The 21,194-nt window shown below is 36.1% G+C and overlaps 1 protein-coding gene across 1 annotated transcript; it reads left to right on the forward strand.

Moving 5' to 3' along the window:
* Positions 1-1,632: 1,632 nt before the first annotated feature.
* LOC145263244 (uncharacterized) lies at positions 1,633-16,725 on the forward strand. Its single transcript, XM_080120327.1, has 2 exons — positions 1,633-1,739; positions 14,208-16,725. The coding sequence occupies exon 2, from the start codon at positions 14,531-14,533 to the stop codon at positions 15,908-15,910; it is 1,380 nt and encodes a 459-aa protein (XP_079976453.1). The 5' UTR covers positions 1,633-1,739; positions 14,208-14,530; the 3' UTR covers positions 15,911-16,725.
* Positions 16,726-21,194: the final 4,469 nt, after the last annotated feature.

Raw genomic sequence — 21,194 nt, forward strand, 5'->3', positions numbered from 1 at the left:
TGACTGTGGACTGTCTAGGTTTGCGTTGTTGCAGCCACTTCGCCGACAGGATGCAGCCGCCGTTGTCCGGGAACTGGAAAGTGTCTTCCTTGAGCGTGGCCCTCCTTCCGAAATACTGACCGACAACGGCACCGCTTTCGCTAGTGGGCGGTTCAAGCAGTTCACAGATGGCTGGGGTGTACGACTACGATTTCGGTGCGCCCATGTGCCTAGCAGGAACGGGATCGTGGAATGGAACCACCGGGCCATCAAGACCATTGCAGCTAGGAAGGGGTGTACAGTGCCTGAAGCGTTATACTGGTACAACATCACCCCTAAGGACGATGTCTCGCCCTCTACCGCACTGGCTGAGGCACTGCACCGGTACCATGTCAGGGTGAAAGGGTTAGCGGCCAGCTCTTTACCCGAGCCAGAAGCGGCACGAGATAGTATCAAAGTGGGAGACGTCATCTGGGTTAAGAAACCCCGTGGCAGATGCACCATGCGCTATGGAACCAGGCGTGTTACAGAGGTGATCAGCCCGCAAGCCATGCAGATTGATGGGGTGCCCCGACAGGTCAGGGACCTGCGAGCTGCATCACAGGTGCAGCCGCCGCTCGGTGACGAATGTGAAACGAGTTCCACGACCAGTGAACCATCATTCTGGTATACGCCAGCTTCATCGGACGACGACAGCACTGAAATTGGCAGCCTCCGGTTCACTGATCCCCAGACCGCGGACGGAAGCTCAACTGAAGACGAGGCTCCCTATCTGCCCCTCCGTAGAAGCACCCGAAGAAGGAGGTCGCTGCCTCCCTGCCCCCTCTGTGATAATGATATCACGAGGGAGTGTGGCGAAAGCTGTGAAAATGAGGGCTTACCGCTGAAACGACCTAGGTGTGCGTGTGTGCTTTGTCATCGCTGCAAAGCTAGGATAGGAAAAGAATTCCAAGATGGCGCCGACAGCATTTTGTAATGGTATGATCTCAGAAACTCTTGCAAAATCTCGTGCATGTATGCAAATCAGTCGGTCTTCGACAACTATAAATTCAGGTCGTTTTGGAAGGAAGGAAAGAATGGCCGGTTGGTAATTGTGTACGTTGGTTCGTATTGGTGGCGTGTCACCATGTCTGTGTGTGTGTACGTACTGATCGAACCGCTGGCGCTTTCCTGTCCCTTGGACTTTGAATTTGTTTAGATTGGACTTCAACTTCAAAAGAAATTATCGTGTGTCAGGGACTAGATGAAATATGACATGTTAAAGTTAATGGGTAGCTGCATCAATAGAATCGAGTTAATTTTACGAAAACAAAACAAACAAACAAGCAAAAACAAACACAACAAAACACACGCGTGCGCACACACACACAACAAAAGCAACTCCAGTACTATCATCCGTTTTCAAATATCAGTTAATGCCTGGGAAGTGTCTTCCCAAGACCGAACAAGTATAAATACCAGATCATTATGTCTAATTATCATCTTCTTTAAGTTCTTTTTCCATTATGTAAATACTAAAATGTTGAGATAAATAAAATAATTCTAATTTCATCCGTTGATATTGAACAAAGATATCGCCTCTATTTCGAAATAATTTACTTTTTAATTTTCCTCTTCGATTTATTTCTGCGAACTTGTTCTTCCGTTCGCCATCTTGAATTTTAGTTTCATCTTACGAAATCATTCATATTTGAAAAGTCATTTCCTTAAAAAAAAAAAAACCAGTTAAAGTCAGTCGAAAGCAAATTATAAAACATAAAGTAAGTATTACTAAATGAACTTAGCATCTAAATTTTGTGCATTTGCAGAATAGGTTAAAAATGTAAGGGAGATAATTACATTTACTAAACGAATAATCATAATGAAAATAGTGAAAACCTGGACAACTTTTTCCTTTTTATATTTTAAACTGTCGATTGCGTTTTGTTTTATTTTGTTTTTACTAATGATTCAAAAATAAAGAAAACAACAACTCATTTATCGTTTACCTAAAATTGTTTAAATTAAGTAAACATATTTTTCACTATTTAGGGTTTAAAGTATTGGGTTTGTATTACTGTACACATAGATTCGAAAAAGTTGTCAAAAAACAAATATATAACAAATAAATGTTATCAAAGGTAAGATAAGTTATTTTTCTACCAAAGTGGACATATTTATCGTGTTTTTATTTAATGTAACATGTTTATTCAGCTCGAAAAGTTGACAGTGTTTACCGATGTATTGGAAAATTCAAAAGGCGGCCGACTCTCTCTCGGAGAGGGTAAGTTTGGAAAAAGATATTATAAATAATAAACTAGAAAAAAATACTGTTAGAAATTCGCTCAATATATGTTACTGTGACATAAGTTGACATATATTCGGTTGTTTTTTAATAGTATTTTGTCTAGTTTAATATTTATAACATCTTTTGCCAAACTTACCGTGTTAAAGAGACAGTCGGGCGCCATTTTGAATTTTCCAATACATCGGTAAACACTGCATGTTTTTCGAGCTGAATAAACATGTTACATTGAATAAAAACACAAAAAATATATCCAGTTTGGTAGAAAAGTAACTTATCTTGCCTTTGATAACATTTATTTGTTATATATTTGTTTTTTGACAACTTTTTCGAATCTATGTGTACAGTAATACAAACCCAAAGTATTTTTTTTATATATGAAAACAATTAAAAAAAACAAACAGAACAATCGACGACTGCAAAATCATTAAAAAAAAAACAAAAAAAAACTACAGCATTTTCATCTTCCAAAATTCTTTCTCGGGGCAAAACAAATGCAACAATTATCATCACCGTGAAAACAAAAAGCTGTAAAAGATTAAAAAAAAAAATAAATAAATAATTTTTTAAATTATTATGAGTATTTGCTTAGTAAATGTACTTATCTCCATTACATTTTTAAATATCCCGGCAAACATGCCTCTTGTTTTTAATTATTTTTTAGTGCTTATGCACTTATGTTATCGTGCAATATTTTATATAGTATTTCCAAGTTACATTCAAGTTTTATATCATTTTTTTTTTATTAAATTGTGAGTTGAAAGTACAGAATAGTTACAAAATACTCTCCCCTACCTGTTGTATACATACATCATTATGTATGTGATTTATATAAGCAAAGTTTATCTATTTGTGAGTGTGACAGTAAAATAAGTTTGTCTTATAGTGCACTTATTAATATCATTATGAGTGAGTAGAGATCAGGATGTTCTGTGGAAGAGATATGAGGAAAGAGATTGACTCCGAGTAGTTTAAAACACCTTTTATTTCCAGAACGCCATCTTATCGGAAGCCCTAGCTACCGGAAGTATCCTCAACTGTCAACCCACAGTAAATGTCTTTCGTATATATATATATATATATATATATATATATATATATATATATATATATATATATATATATATATACATATATAAGATCACCCCTCCCAAGATCCTTTGCTATTGAAATGCAAGTTCACTTAACAAATAATCTTGCATCCATCTGGGTTGATGTATTGGTTGTCCTGACCTTGATCGAACTCCTAACTCTGGAATTGCTGGGTTTGGTGCTCTTTCTCTTGGTGGATGAACTTGCGTGGGTAAACCAAATATTGTGTCAGGGTAAGGTTGTGCTGTTGGCACCTTTGAACGAGGTACTAGCAGTAGATCTCGGCGGTTTGGGCATATAGTTCTGCCATTATCCATCAGTACCAAGTATGATCTTGGTTGAGAGCAATGTTCAATCACTCTGCCTATCCTGGACCAAGTTTTCCCATCATGTACTCTGATGTGATCCCCTATCTTTAGTGAAGGCAACACGTGCTTATTGCTGATATGCTGTTTTACCTTCTGCATGTTAGTTGGGGATGATCTGCAAAGATCATAACCATCATTTCTTATGCTTGGAAGAAGTGTTCTCAGTTGGTGGTTATTCAGTTTAGCTACTGGTGAAGGAGAGTTATTTTTCCAGCTGTTGTACGTAATTTTAGTAGAGCAATATATGGATCGTCTCCAGTGTGGAAACATTTGTGCAGTGTTTTCTTCACTGTTTGGATGGTTCTCTCTGCTAGACCATTAGATTGTGGGTATTCTGGACTGCTAGTTACATGGAAAAAATCCCATTTTGTAGCAAATTCCTTGTATTGCTGAGATTTAAATTGGGGGCCATTATCGGATATTACTTGTTTGGGTATAGCATGGCTCGAGAAGATATGTTTTGTACAAGTTATTACTGTTGATGCAGTTCTATCAGTGAGATGGCTGAATACAAAAAATTTTGAGTGGTAATCCACTACCATGTGGTAATCTTTCCCCCGCTGCCTGAAGAGGTCCATACAAACCTTATGCTATGGTTGGTCAGGAATGTCATGACATATTTCTGGCTCTGAACTTTGTTGATTGCTGTAGTGTTGACATAATTCGCAATTTTTTATCATGTCCTCTATTTATTTGTTCATGTTTGGCCAAAAAAGAGACTGCCTATCATTGGATTTGGTTTTCTCAATACCAAGACGTGCCTGATGTAAAATCCTGCACATTTCTGGTCGCATATTGGTTGGAACAAGAGTTTGTTGACCCTTTAATAGTAGTCCTTCCTGGTATGTCATGTCATCTCTGTAATTAAAATATGGTTGAAGACAGGCATTGAGATTATTTCGATGCTGTGGACATCCTGACTTGATTTGCTGTTGCAGTTGTTGTAATGTTTCATCATTAGCCGTCTGAGTTATGAGCTGTTGATGACATTTGTCGCTCGGTAGTGGACAAAAAGTTAATTTCTTTGCCAGAGATTTCTGGTTTGTTGTACTTTTGTGAGTGTGCCAACAATGTGCATTAGTTTGTCCTGAGTGAATCCAATTTCGAAATTGTATTTCTGTAAGCGTAATAGGAAACATGTACTTTGGGTGGGGTTTAGAGATTGGTTTTGTGACAATAGTTTTGAGAGGCTTGTGATCATTGTTTATTATAAAGCGTTGCCTATATAAAAAATCATAAAAATGTTCACATGCAAATACTGTAGACAACATTTCCAGTTCAAGCGGGCAATAGTTGCTCTCAGCTAATGTAAGAGAACGGCTAGCAAATGCCACTAGAGTCCAGTTATTATTGTGTTTTTGTTCCAACATAGCCCCAAATCCTGGGGTTGATACGTCTGAAGAGACTCTGATGGGAAGTGCTGCATCACAATATTTTAATGTTGGACTCTGTGTAACTAATTTTTGTAGTCGTCAAACAGCTTCTTTCTGTGGTTTATCAAAAGACCACATGTTATCTTTTTCCAACAAGAGGCGAAGAGGTGCAGTTTCATTTGATAAGTTAGGGATGCATTTTCCTAAGTAATTTATGCCTAGAAAATGCTGGAGTTTTGTTTTGTTTGCTTGATCTGGCATGTTCATGATCGCTTTTCATTTTTTGTCATCAGGTTCAACCCCTCTACTGGATATTTTGTGTCCTAGGAATGTCAACTCAGTAATGTTGAACTGACACTTTGATTGATTTAGTTTCATGCCAGATTCCTTATAGCATTCAGAACCTCAGTAGTTCTCTTTTGTAAGAGTTCTGGAGTGTCTGCTCAAATGAGGATATAATCCTGTGAGTTTCTGCATCCTTCAACATGTTCTATGATAGCTGCTATTTTTGTATGACATATTTCACTCGCACTGTGTATGCTATATAGTAGACGTGTGAATCTGTAGCATCCACAAGGTGAGTTGAAAGTGAGAAGTTTGGAACTTTCCTCATCAACTTTAATCTACCAGAATGCATTAGATGCATCAAGCTTAGTGGAAAACTTTGCATCTGCCATTTCCTGTATTATGTCTGATGCTATTGGTAAGCTACAATGCTCTCTTTTTATAGCCTTGTTAAGATTCCATGGGTCAAGGCATACACGAAGGGAACCACTGGGTTTTTCTACTACCACTAATGATGATAACCATTCTGTTGGTTCTGATACAGGTTTAATGACACCTAACTCTATCATTTTTATGAGTTCCTTTTTTAATTTTTTCTTTAGTACAACTGAAATATTCTGTGGACGGTTTATGACAGGTTTAATTTCTGGGTCCATTGTGATGTGATGAATACCAGGGAGAGTCCCACGTTCTCCAAAGCATTCCTTAAATTCAGAGAGAAAATCATTGTTATTTGTGTTCATTTTGCATACCTTTTTATTAGGTTGAGACTAGTACAGGTGTTTAGTCCTAGTATTGGAGATGCATCTATATCTGCTATGACAAACATGACATGATGCTTAACATTATTTCTTATTACTTGAGCAACACACTTACCTTGAACTGGTATTGCTGTGTCATTATAGGCAGAAAGTGTTATGTTGGTTGAATGCAATTTTGGACGAACTGATAATCTATAGTAATCTTTTATCAGAAGAATGTTAACTTGACTGCTTGAGTCCATTTTAAATTGTATGTTCGTCCCATTGACTTGTAAATTAATGTTCCAATCTTCAGCTAAGGCATTAACTTTGTGGATTGTTGTTATTTTTTCTCCTTGGATGAGAATTTGGCAGAGATGCTATCCACATAATTTTCATAATTATCTTCGTCTGTAGAAGATGCCTCACTGTGTTCCTGGTGCACTTTATGTACTACTCTTTTAGCAGGACATCTACTCGCAAAATTATTTTATCTCTTGCATTTATTGCAGATTTGACCATATTCAGGGCAGTTTCCATGAATGAGAATGAACAGAATCTACATTTTTTATTTTATCGTTACTGTAGTTATTTGAAGAGTGTGGTAAATTACTTCCGGATTGTTGTTGTGGTTGATTAGTATTTTCCTTTTTTACAGACTTTTTTTGTAAAGTTCACCGATTTTAATTCTTTCTATAATATCTCCAGTCTTTGTCTAGTTAATTCAGCTGTTTGACCCACTTTTATACCTCTTTCCAAAGTTAAATCAGATTCGGCCAATAGTTTTTCTTGTAAACGTGAGTCATTAGTACCTATCATTATTACATCTCTTATTAAACTTTCACAGAGTTCACCAAATTAACATTCTTGGCTGATTGTTTTTATCATAGTAATGAACTCATCAAATGATTCCGTGTCTTCCTGACGAACAGTGAGAAACTGAAAACGAGAGAGTGTTTCATTTCTTTGAGGGTTACAAAATTTTTCAAATTTATCTAAAACTGTTGCAAATTTGAGGCTGTCTTCCTCAGTTTAAAATCAAAGTTTCTATAAATGTTATGGCCTTGTTTTCCTAGACATTGCAAAATAATGCTTGTTTTAACTTCGTCACTTTTCTTGAGTTTTTCCGTTGCCATTAAATATATTTTGAGGTCTTGTTTAAAAACCTTCGAGTCTTCAAAAAGATTTTCTGAGGAAAAATCAGGTGGATGAGACGGAATAAAATGCAAATCCATTTTATTTATTTATTTTTATTTATTATTATTATTTTTCATCAACAAAACAAATGGGTTTTAAACTTCTGACACTATATTGTATACATACATCATTATGGATGTGATTTATATAAGCAAAGTTTATCTATTTGTGAGTGTGACAATAAGTTTGTCTTACCATGCAGATATTTATTTAATATCATTATGAGTGAGTAGAGATCAGGATGTCCTGTGGAAGAGATATGAGGACAGAGATTGGCTCCATGTAGTTTAAAACACCTTTTATTTCCAGAACGCCATCTTACCGAAAGCCTTAGCTACCGGAAGTGTCCTCAACTGTCAACCCGCTGTAAATGTCTTTCATATATATATGTATATATATATATACATATATAACACTACCCAAGTTAAGAATAGCTTTCTAAATAATAACATTATTTCAGCATGATAACATAAAGTGCATACGTACCATATTTTTATTACACTTGTTTGGCATAATTTCTATTAAAAAAAGTTCCTTAAAGCTGCTATAGAAGCAAATACAGGCAGTTACAATCTCTATCGGTGCCTAAACCTAAATGTCGATACCATCAACAAAGCTCCTATTTAGAACTGCCCATCTGTGGAACTCTGTTTGCTAGTCTGCTTTATAGCTGAGTACCATATTGTCGTCTTCAAGTCTAACATAAACAAATTCTTAATGAATTGTCCTTTAAAATAATCTGATTATACCAAATTTCCACCAGAAACGATTACTTTTATTATAAAGGTTATAAATTTTATAACATTTAAATAAGCACTGTTTGAATAAAACTTCTCTTTATATATTTGCATTATAAAAGATAGATTATCTACAGTTTTATTCATCTGTACCTAAAAGTTTGTCTTACGTCACTTCTGCCAAATGGCTTTGAACACGGCGATACTTAACAAAAACCCTCATAAATATGGTCCCACATGTCACATTTACAGGCTGAGTCCTAACTTGAAATTGAAACAAAAACAATCAACAGATTGACTGCTTAAATAATTACAAAAAAAATAAGAGATGCAACATTAAGAATTACGTTTTTTAACGTAACACATTATTTATAAATTTCAAAAGAATTTATCAGAACCTAATTTTAATTCCTAAACATGTTTTCAACACTAGAATTGTCGGAATTAGCATACCGACGAGTAGGGGGGAGGGGAAGAAAAGACAGTTTAAATCTTGCAACAAAATATCGACGTTGCTTACAAGCAGTCTTTCCTTGTAAAAGTAACAAATGGGTAATGATGGTCGAAGTGTAATTTGTCTAAAAGACAGCAACAACTACTACAACAACAGTAGAGCCGCCACCCCTTTTTATCGACTCCAACTCTCAGTCAACAAGATTCACGCATGACTGGAATGTCTATTTAACTTATAAGGAATAAGCACTCAGGTTATTTGATTAACGGACCACCGGCCGTGTTGGTCACAGCTACCAGCACTCCTCTCTTCCCCACCGACCTACTCTCGGCAAGTCCACCAATTCAAAATTCTCACACATTCCCCACAAAAGAAAAAAAAATCTTTAAGAGAATAAAACAGTTTGTTTAGACTCCTGATAAACTGGGTCTACCAGTTACAACTCCTTGAGGGTTGCAAGTCAGACAGAACCATTGTTCATCTTCTGGTGGTGCTTCAGTTAGACCCACACAGCTGAAGTGAAACGAGTCATTGCATCTATTGCAGGCTATCATAGGTCTGGTATCCTCAGGTATGTTACAGCTAGGACAGATCCAAATTATAGTACTCTCTCTCTCTCTGTTGAGGGTCTTGGCTTATATCCTGTGAACTCCATGGTTCCATGCCTATCGGGTCAGGTTCTCCAGGCTGTTGAGAGATTTCCAGAGGAAAGAGATGCTTGATAGAGTATGTGTCTATAGCTCCATTCCCTTTCCTCACCTTCACCATGTGCACCAATTCATCACTTCCTTGAATTAGCTGTAGAACTTCATCTAGGGACCAAAAAGGCCTTGTCTTCAGAGGGCTTTTTATGAGTGCTATATCTCCTGGTTTTACTTTATCTTCAAAAGAACAATCAGCCAAGCTCATTGCTCTTTCTCTGAGACTCCACAAATAGTCCTCATTCCAAACTTTCCTAAATTTAAAGCCACTTTGACTAATAAGATTGATCGTTTACAGGTCCTGGTTTTCCAACCGCATTATTATTCCCTGACCAACATTCGCATTCATGAGAGAGTTAGGGGTTAAGACATTCAGATCAGCATCCTCAGAGCTCCTATATGTCAGGGGACGGCTATTTACTGCCCTTTACACATCAGACAAAATTATTAGTAGACCAAAATAGTCTACTTTACCTCTTGCTATTGCTTTACAGGCAATACATCTTCCCCTTGTACCGGATTAATTGATGTTGCCAGAGTTTTTCATCTACATGGATCTGGAGATAAGCCGACTTCAGGTTGACAATCTTAGTGGCCCATTCCATGCTCCTCCATTTCCTCATGACCTCTTCGCATATGTGAATCCCCTTTCTGGGTTTATTTTACTTCAGTCGAAGTTCTCAGAAATCAAGAGGCCCACGACCTGGGGCTAACACTTGAAGTCTATATGAGATACATAGATATTTGAATGTTTCATTAAAGTTCTTTATCTCTTAAGCACTGAGTTAGTAAAGAAATTAGGAACATAATTTTCCTCTCCCCAATTAACCATTTTTATATGTTGTAGTATATCTTTCATGTTGGTCTCATGGTCTTACTGGATTCCAGGACAAGAATTTATCTGTTCTGGTGGAGTATCCAACTTCGTGCTATTACTTGAGGTAATATCACTTGGAGAAGGTGCACCATTCCTCAGAAAAGCTCTGGGGTAGCCATAATGAGTAGATCTTATTTGGGCTGCAAATACTATGTGATTTTGAATATTTGGTCAGGGTTTACTTCTATGGAAAAGTATCCTCATGCCAGATTGTTCTGACAAGCCCCTATACAGAGAGACATTGTGTCTGTTTAATTCTCTGAAATCCAGTACCAATCTAACTTTGTTCTTGGTGGGTTGAACAACCACCAGTAATGGTAGCACTCCTTTTTCTTCCCCTGTCCACGGTTTCAGAATTCCCTCTTCTATCCACCTCTCCACTTCTTCGTCGAATCCTTTTCTTATTTTTCTCCTCGCAGTGTTTTCTTGTAGCAGCTTACTTTGTTTCGTAGTTCCGGAGCCCCAGAGATCTATTTCCATTCCACCGTCCACCTCTCGCCATCAAACCTCACCAGGAAATCCTCGTTCTCGATGCAGCAAGCCTCCGGTTTTTGCGTTCTGATATTTCTATCACGTTCCACTCCTGCCATTCCTACTGCACCGAGGCGTCCAAAAGTTACTTGCCTCCCCCTCAACGTAGCACCTCCCCCAGTTGGTTGATCGCACTTACACCTAAAACCATATCAACGTCACCAACCAGACGATCCAACACCAGGGCTCGCAGTCCAATAGGTACACCTTGCACCAGTACTTCCGCTGTTGTCTCTCCTAGACATTTCACCTCCCTGCCATCCATGGTCTTAATACTCCTGACTCCGCTCCATGATCTAGTGACATTCTTTGCTACCAACGTCGTGGTGCAGCCTGTGTCAACAAGGGCCATGGCTCTCTTACCATTGACTACTACCAGTAACTGAGGCAACATTTCATTGTGCGCCATTTCCACATAGAAGGGGGAACCACTGGTGCAATGGTTCCCCTTCATTCGTTTCCCTGGTCCTGCAAAGCAACGCAATAGTAACTTATGTCCCCCACTCATCCACATCGGTAGCAGGTGACCTCCAGTCTCGGCTCTTTGCTGTCCTTGAGCAGGGGAGGACCCTGCCACCAGAAGCACTTGATGCCAGGTCTTCCCTCCTGTCACCTCGTCACCTGTCTCTCGTCATTCAAGTGGGGCCTTGTGCACTTATTTCCACTCACAGCTGCAGCAACAGTTGGACCCTTCACATTCTTTACTAGGACTATGGCATGGACCAAGAGATCATCCACTTCCATATATTGATCTCAGTGATTCTCTGCATGTTTGCGGGGATTTCTTCTGGGAAACCATTCACTAGGTATAGCTTTACCATCATTTCCATTTTCACCTTTCTTCTGGAGCACATGTGGAAAAAGAATGGGCAGGATGCAGTAGGAAGTGCTTAGGCACCAAGGACTAGTTGCTGATTTACAGGACCATTTTTGAAGACTGTAGTAAGTGGCAGAGAAATCTACGCATGGCTTGGATTGATTATCACATATTATACATATGATAGTTTACCTGATATACGAATGCTGCAATGCTTTCATCTATATAAAGTTCATGGCTATGCATATGGAGATGTGGCAAACAACCATGACATTAAGCCACAATAATGGAAAATTAAAAATTCCAGACATAAAAATCTGAAGAGGATTTTTCAGGGAGACAGCTTATTTCCCTAATTTGCTTGGCAATAGATCCGCTATGCAAATTACTTAATAAAAGTAGGAGTGCCTACAAGACCCAAATAAAAAAAGTCAACCACATGCTCTGCATGGATGACATCAAGCGGTGTGCCAGTTCAGATGCCGAATTAAGTGAGCTATTACAAATTGTACATACTTTCTCTAAAGATATTGGTATGAAATTCAGTCTGGACAAATGTGCCAAGTGCTCCATCAGAACTGGGAAAATGATCCACATAGAAAACATACAGCTTGATAAAGGTACCGAGATCAGAAATCTAGAAGAGCAAGAAAAATACAAATACCTTGGCATAGAAGAAAAAGATGCAATTCAGCATGGCAGAATTAGAGAAAAATTAGGCAAAGAGTATGTGTGTTGTGTAAGAAAAAAATTGTATAACACAATTCACAAATAAAAACAAAATGACGGCAATTAACCAACTAGCTATACCAGTGGTGACATATAACTTTGGCATTGTTGACTGACAACAGAGAGAAATTAACAGGATAGACATAAAAAGAAGAAAAATGTAAGCATTGTACAGAGTAACATACAGAAACCAGTGTCTGCAAAGACTATCTTCCAAGAGGAGCAGGAGGTATGTGTTGTCAAAGATTGAGCATCAACACCTAGCCCCTATTGTGAGAATTTGGCATCTGATAAGCTCCCAGAATTCAAACCTTAAAATGGTATATACACACCAAGAAAAAAAAGCCAGTAGAAATACCCTATCATAAAACTGGCCAAACATTTTGCAGAAGATTGTCTTACAAACGAGAGAGAAACAAAACAATCCTGCAACAGAAATAGCCCAGAAGAGTCATCAAAAATACACTAAGATCTTCAATTGCAGAAAACTGGAAGAATGGGCAAACTAGCAACATGCCAAATATTTCCTGGATGATCTATCACTGGAATATATAGATAAAGAAGGATCTGTAGACTGGCTGAAAAAGGATCTCTTCACTATGATCAGGAGGGAATGATAATAGCTGCCCAAAACCAGAGCTTGATAAACAATGCTTTTAAAAAAGATGAGTGGTCTCAGCAAAAACAAGTGCTGATTCTGCCACAAAGAAAGAGAGAGTGTGAGCCACCTTACAACCAGTTGTAAAGTCCTGTTGGAGAATGGCTAATTTACAATACGACACAATGGAATGTGTAAATATCTCCACTGGAAAATCTGTAAAACTTGAATATCCAATGTAGTAGCAAGTCTTGGAAACATCTACCAGAAAGAACAGTTGGAAATAAGTAATACACCATCCACAATGACTACGAAATTTTTACAGCTGCACACCTAGAAAACGGGGCTATTAAGTCTGACATAATGATATGGGACAAGAGGGAGAAAGTTACAACCCTAGTTTAAGTAAGCGTCTCTTTTAATGCTGGCTATAACAGAGTTGAGAGGGAGAAAATAAAATACCAATGATTTGTATGACACGAAAAGAAACTAGAATCTTAAGATCTTTATCATTCCAGTCATTATAGAAGCCACCGGGGTAATCAAGAAGAATTTCAAATACTATCTGGAAAATATACCTGGTGAACCAAGTGCAAGAGAAATACAAATAATTGCACTCAAAGGGATGGTTAAAATCATAAAAATAGATTTCTCAGTTGGAGTAATTAAACTAATGGGACATTGTTTGGCATCCGGTAGAATGCCCCATTCCTAGCAAAAACAAAGTGATAAGAAAATTAAAAAAAAAACAGAAACCATGTTATTGTGAATTGTGATCCTTCTTTTACAAGAAAAAAGAGAACTACGTACGTTTAATGCATGTCGATCTTCTTTCACATTGAGGATAATTTTTTTCCATCATATGCAAAAACATAGAAAACAAAAGACTGAAGTTTTGTCCGACATATTCGTTTACATGGCCTTTAAAGATATAAACATTATTCCAGTTTTTGTATGGATAACCGATCTTAGAAAAAACATCTAAAACAATACTTTGACACAATTAATTGAAGATCAAGTTTAAGAAAAGTACAGATAGCAGCCATAAAAAGGGAAAACTATATCCCTGAATATAGCTTTCACATATAAATTTTAATTATAATGAAATGAAGAGTTTTTACAGGCAGAAACCCAATGATTTATTTTACCTGAATTAAATGAGAAAATATGTTGGGCTCTTATGAAACACACACAGTAATATCTCTTTAAAAATTATTTATATTATGCAAAAAGAATTATTACATTTTTATTTCATTAAGTAATGATTTTTAGTTAAATACTTGAAAAGACAAAAGTTATCTAAACGCTCCAGAATTACATAAAAATGTACTTATTTTATTTTTAATTTAATCATTAATGATGTGGATTTTTTAATAGGTATTTACATAACACGGTAATTGTTCCACATAATATATATCTTTTTAAAGTGTATTTTATATTTGCAGACTCCACAAAGCGAAAATAAATCAACTGTTTGATCTGAACGGATCTTCATGGCATTTGTAATAAAGAACGTCCAAAAATCTACACTGAAATAAACATGATGGTATCATACGTGAAACCATACAACACAGTAACTGCATTCTTGTGAAGTATGTGGTTCTTCTTTTACATAGAAATATACTCATGAGAGGTAAAATGCATCCTTGTGGTTTTTCTTTTATACGAAAGTCAGATTTGTTGCTACATGTGAACACATACAGAAAGAAAACTGCATACCTGTGAAATATATTGTTCTTCCTTTAAAAGTACGGCTCTTTTTAAACATATGTGGAAACATACTGGAGAAAAATCACATTCTTGTGATGTATGTGGTTCTTGTTTTACAAAGAAGCAACATTTGATGCGGCATATGCGAACACATACAGGAGAAAAACCACATCATTGTGAAGTATGTGGTTCTTGTTTTACACAGAAAGCATCATTGTCGCAGCATATGCGAATACATACGGGAGAAAAACCACATTCTTGTGAAGTATGTGGTTCTTCTTTTACACAGAAGTCACATTTGTTGCAGCATATGCAAAAACATACTGGAGAAAAACCACATTCTTGTGAAGTATGTGGTTCTTCTTTTGCACAAAAATCAAATTTATTGCAGCATATACGAACTCACACAGGAGAAAAACCACATTGTTGTGAATTATGTGGTTCTTCCTTTACACATAAGGCAACTTTGTTGCAGCATATGCGAAAACATACTGGAGAAAAACCACATTTTTGTGAAGTATGTGGTTCATCTTTTACACAGAAGACAACTTTGTTGCAGCATATGCGAAAACATACTGGAGAAAAACCACATTCTTGTGAAGTATGTGGTTCATCTTTTACACGGAAGTCACATTTACTGCGGCATATGCAAACACATACTGGAGAAAAACCATATTGTTGTGAAGTATGTGTTTCCTCTTTTACACAGAAGTATAATTTGTTGCAGCATATGCAGAGGCATACAGGAGAAAAAACACATTCTTGTGATGTATGTGGTTCTTCTTTTACACGGAAAGCAACTTTGTCGGAGCATATGCAGAAACATACTGGAGAAAAATCACATTCTTGTGTAGTATGTGGTTCTTTTTTTACACGGAAGCAACATTTGGTTGAGCATATGCGGACACATACAGGAGAGAAACCGTATTCTTGTGATGTCTGTGGTTCTTGTTTTACACAAAAGGCAACTTTGTCACAACATATGCGGAAACATACAGGAGAAAAACCACATTCTTGTGAAGTATGTCATTCTTCTTTTACACAGAAGTCACATTTGTCACAGCATATGCGGAAACATACTGGAGAAAAACCACATTCCTGTGATGTATGTGGTTCTTCTTTTAAACGAAAGGAAAATTTGTGTCAGCATGTGCGGAAACATACTGGAGAGAAACCATATTATTGTGAAGTATGTGGTTCTTCTTTTACACGTAGGCAACATTTGGTGGAGCATATGCGAACCCATACCGGAGAAAAACCCTATTTTTGTGAAGTTTGTGGTTCTTCTTTTACACAGAAGACAACTTTGTTGCAGCATATACGGACACATACAGGAGAAAAACCACATTCTTGCGAAGTGTGTGGATCTTCTTTTACATGGAAGATAACTTTGTTGCATCATATGCAAACACATAGAAAACAAAAGTATATAAATTAAAAAGATATTTTAGTAGTCATAATATATTTAGTCTGATATTGTTGTATATGTCCTTGAAAGATATAAGCATTATACCAGTTTTGTATGGAGAACTTTTTTAAGAAAACATCTTAAACAATACCTTGAAACAGTTACTTTAAGACTAAGCTTTAGCAAAATACAGCTAGCAGCCATAAAAAAGAAAACTATATCTCTGCAAAGGGCTTTAGAATATTAAGTTTTTATTATAATGAAATCAAGTGTTGTTCCTATGGGGAAGCTCAAGGATCTCTGTTACCTGAAGTAAAACAAGTAAAGTCTATGTTAGTCTCTCATGCAAACACATATGGTCGAAAAGGCATATACTCATTATTTTTTTCCAATATTTAAAATGCTTATATATTTTTACTTAAATAAGCGTAACATTATTAAGAAAAACAAATGACATTTTAACAAAACAAAATTGCTTCTCTACTGCTTGTTTTCAGCAACACTAAAACAATATAATTCAATACAATATAACCCACAACCTGAAAAAATATAGCATTTAACAAGTCAAAGTCTTCTCTTTTCTTCCTATCTTTATTATGTTCTGTAATAATCGATTAAAGAGTCCTTGTGCAATTTTAAAAAGAAAGAAAAACTGAGGGAGTCTTTACAGCAAAAAAGCAATCTTTTTCTTTTACAGCAGAAACAATTTTTTTTCAACACAGACATATTTCAAACAAGTCTCTTTGTTTTCTCTTTTTTTGAAGACATAAAAATAATATACAAATGTACAAACTTTTAAAATAGTATCCAATTTTTCAGCAAATAAACGACAATTTTAATAATAATTTTAAAATGTTCACTATAATTGTTTCTATTATCTTGTTTCTATTTTTTATTTTTAAAGTAAAGGGCTTTCTTTCTCTCCCGCTGCACAAATCATCGGCATGCTTTTCCTAATTTTACTCACCCTATGTGAATCGTGAACAGTAATAAAAATCACATTAAACTTCTAAAATTCTTAACTAACCTTAGCACAATCACTCATCGCATCAACCAGTCACTCTCAAAACATTAAGCTTTCACCCAATCTACTGGCCATTTATCCACGCTCTTGATGCGTATTATATACCTTCACTCTCTATCTCTAAACACATTTTTCTCAATGATTCATCTGCCATTGGGTTGCAGAAATAGTTGGTTGAAGATTTCTTCAGAGCTATTATACTTAATTTTTCTTTACTGAGACAGGTCAAGAATTCAGTATGTTAACGATACACCATATTTCAAAAGTTCACTAGTTCTAAAAAGTTTATGATAGAAGAATGTGCCAGATCGAATCTTTCTAATAACAAGTTTCGCTTACTAGAAATTAATTCACAAAAGACATTAAACCACAGAAGCATGTGTTCTGAAGAATTCTATCAGTGGAGTTAAGGCGGGACAATTCCCATCCGATAAAGACGTAATTTATAGGTAGACTGTATGAAGTAGAAAATAGGGTCTATCTTCAAATTCATGAGTGTAGTCTCATGTTTCGTGTTAATTGGTGCACTGAGTCAGGTTGAAAAGGAATTATTGAAAAAAAGTAAATGTTTGGCAGTTAACATCTCCAAACAATTTCATAACTTTTTATTTCGGGTAAAATGAGGAAATGTTGCTTATTTCTGTAGATGAATTATATTCTATTTGCTTGGAATTGGTCTACTCTCTTTTTTCTTATTAAAATTGTGTTAATGGATATGTAATTATTGGATATTTAGTTAAAAAATGAAATTTGGGGTGGTTTTGGTGTTTTTCATGTATTTTGATCCATATTTGTCTGTAGAATATAGGGAATCCTTGCGATTTATCCTCCTTCATCACTCCAATCAGCCTTAATATTTTAGCTTGCTTTCAACAGGCCACAGTACAGTAGTCACAGAACAAACCAATTAACTTACAATTTCTGAAAGCATGAGGCAAGAAAGAAGTAATCATTAGAAATCGACAAAAATACTAACATGAAGAAAACTATAAAAATTAATCTAAGTATGGTTAAGTTCCTGGAAATCAAAAAGAATGCAAACCTTTCATGGTTAGTCTTTACTTAATTTTGTTGTAGAAAGGGTTAGCGGCATTTGAATCTTTCTGCATAGCAAGCAACTGCTTGTAGTTGCTGATTCTCCTTTCAGAAGGAAGAACTTTTTATACACAATATATTATTTTATTTAAGAGTTTTCATTTTTTCCCCGTTGGTTGCTGAATCATGTTAGTTTGTTGTTGTTGTTGTTGTTGTTGTTGTTGTTGCTGTTGTTGTTTTGTTGAGGTCATTGAATTTCTGCTGGTAACAAGTGATGAAAATCAGGCTATTTTGCAATGGCATTCGTTTTAGAAAGGTAGGATGTGTAATTGTAGAAATGTCGCATAGAAGTTTGAAGACTAACATTTTAGCTAACACATTGCATTTTACGATTACAGCAAAATTTGCGGCTTTAACGAAATGCAGGCCATGATAGGACTTTCTGATATCTGATGGGAACAACATATGCAAGGTATGTGTTTGGGTGTCCACGTCATCCATTGAGACTCTGACAAGACCTGAACGATTAATTGATGAGTGCTGAGTGACGCCACTATCACAAACATCACAGCTGTCATCTACTCATCTAGTGGCATTGGCAGATCATTCGAATTCCTTTCTTGCTCAACCATCAACTCCATCAACCGTAATTCCTCCTCTGCCTACTTCCTGTCTATTTATACACTCAAACGACATATTCTTCTTTCTTTGATTATAGTAAAAAAAAAAAAAGAATTTCCTGACCTCTCAGTTCACCCATATATTTACCAATGTGGAGAATACTACTTATGGGGAAATCTTTCAAACGAATACTGAAGGTACTTTCTCTCCATTACTTGTTGAGTGCTTGTTTTGACTTGACTATGAGTGATTATCCTTTCTTTTTCGGTGTCTATTTATTTAGCTTGGGGATGGCATGGTTGAAATAGTTATGAGACAGTTTGTCAATGCGATCAATCACAATATTTTTGCTCATCACAATGCCGCTCCTAAACGAAGATTCACACATGTTGATCAGTGCATCGGAGTACCTACTGACCATGATTGTCATCTTTACAGTGTTTACCTGGCGGCACACTAAAAATACCATGATAGCTACATCATAGTATGCTGGCAACCTATCAAAAAGTATGGATGTTAAGTTTTGTTATTTTGTTTCGTTTATTCGGGCTTTTCATATAAGATGAACTCCTATGTAGCCTTAATGTTAATTGAACTGAATATGATTTTGTAGAGTCTTTCTTAATATAACCCAATCATAAAAGCCGCTAAGAAATCAACAGGTGGGTGGTGAGTGGATACTGCAATAACGTGTACAAATTTACTGAAAATTCGTCCGATTTGGACTTATGCATTTTTGTAGGGTTTTCAAGGTGAAATTACTTTTTAAAGCTATATATGATAAGCTTTTGCTCCAAAGAGAGAGTATTTACGAATTTTATGGGTTTTTTTTCAAAAATGACTGTTCTTCAAAAATTATTTTGATTCATGTTTCTTATTCCAAAATGCATCCAAAATGGAGCCGCACTCGTGGATTTGCATATATGCCCTCATACAGCCTATCATTCTGTAATTACACGCCTTTACACAACACGGTCATATTGGAAACTGGTTTTGGAACGCCTTTGAAAATAAAATTATGCACAAAAAGTAAACTTACGTCTAAAGAACAAATCTAATCAAATATTGCAAATATACTGGAAGTACTCAATCCATGCGAATTCCCCAAAAAGGAACAAACACTTAATGAGTATTCTATTAATTTGCAACAATTGTCCAAGATACGACTCCATTTGTTAATTCTATAAGTTGAATATAAACCTTTAAGTTTTTTTTTTAAATTCAATTTTAATTAATATATTTAAGTAATGCTACTAGAGAAAAAATGCATTTTTTATAGTTAATAATTTAGATGCATTTATTTTATAAGCATAACTTTAAATAATTTTTAACAATGAATAATAATTTTACAACTTTTACAAGTAGTGAATAATTTTATTGTTTTATATTTACTACAAGGTTATACAGGGTGGGCCAAAATAAGGGTCCTATTTTTAAAAATTCATAAATTCATGTAAATTTTAAGAAGTGTTTTTCGGCCAAAATTTGTTTTGTTTATTTCAAAAAAATCTCGGAAGGGTCAGTCTACACACACACATAAAGTTTGGTAGGTTTAACTTTTATTTTGTGGAAGTTATTCAAATTTAAAGATAGGACCCTTATTTTGGCCCACCCTATACAATAATCAAACAATTTTATTATTGTTTTAGTCTCAATATATACTTTCTTTTTGTTAGAAAAAATTGCTTTGACTTTTCCGGAAATAAAGGATCGTAGTTATTCCCCTTGGCTGGAATTAAGGATTCTGCCATACTGATTTCTCGAAAACACGTGTATACTTTTAAGTTGATAAAACCTTTACGAAAGGTATTCCTGATTACTCTTCTTTTATCTCTACTTATCATTTCATTTTTATCTGTCAAGCTGTGTTAGCTCGTGTTGTGTGGTTGGTTAATAGAGAGAAACGAAAAGACGCGTGTTGTTAGTTTTAAATATAAAACATGGAGGACTTTATTTCCAGTGCGCATGCGTGGTTGTTACAAAACAAGGATTGTCATGAAACGAAATGATAACGTTGTTACAAAACTAGGATTGTAACGAAACGAAACGATAACATTGTTACACTAGCAACATGAAACTGTTCCATTGAGAAGATATACTACCAAACGCTCTCCATTCAATTAGGTCGTTACTATGCACTGCCACTAATACGACTCCTCATAACAGAATGTTCAAATATAATCGTAAATCTTCCTCCGGAACTTCTGTTCCCACTTGAACGAAACCAGACCCAATATATGTCAGAAACCATACTAAGTCTGGTAAACTCGACCCTCCGGTAACCCCTACTACCTTATTAGACATCAATCCCTACTATGCTCATGTACGACTACCCTCTGGTGCGGAAACTACTGTCAATGTGCGAGACTCGGCTCCTAACTCCTCAAATCAAGAAGACCAACACAAAGAAAACAATCCTGCAAGCCCTGAAGCCCCTAAAGAATCGCCAACTGACGAAAACAATACCTACGTGAAGGAGAAGGATCCCTTACCTGATCCTGAAAATATCCATGCTTCCCAAGATGTGGACGCTGAGGACCAAAATCCCTGTGAGTCAGTGCGGAGATCGTCCAGAATGCGACGATTTCCAAGTAAATATAAAGACTTCTTAACCGAGTACTGAACAGACTAAAT

This window comes from Euprymna scolopes, chromosome 38 (genome assembly GCF_053919585.1).
Source record: "Euprymna scolopes isolate OS-2025 chromosome 38, ASM5391958v1, whole genome shotgun sequence".
Taxonomy (NCBI): Eukaryota; Metazoa; Mollusca; class Cephalopoda; order Sepiida; family Sepiolidae; genus Euprymna; species Euprymna scolopes.

Excerpts from the sequence above, each read along its gene's own strand:
- LOC145263244 (XM_080120327.1), top strand. The coding sequence starts at position 14,531 with ATGTGGAAACATACTGGAGAAAAATCACATTCTTGTGATGTATGTGGT.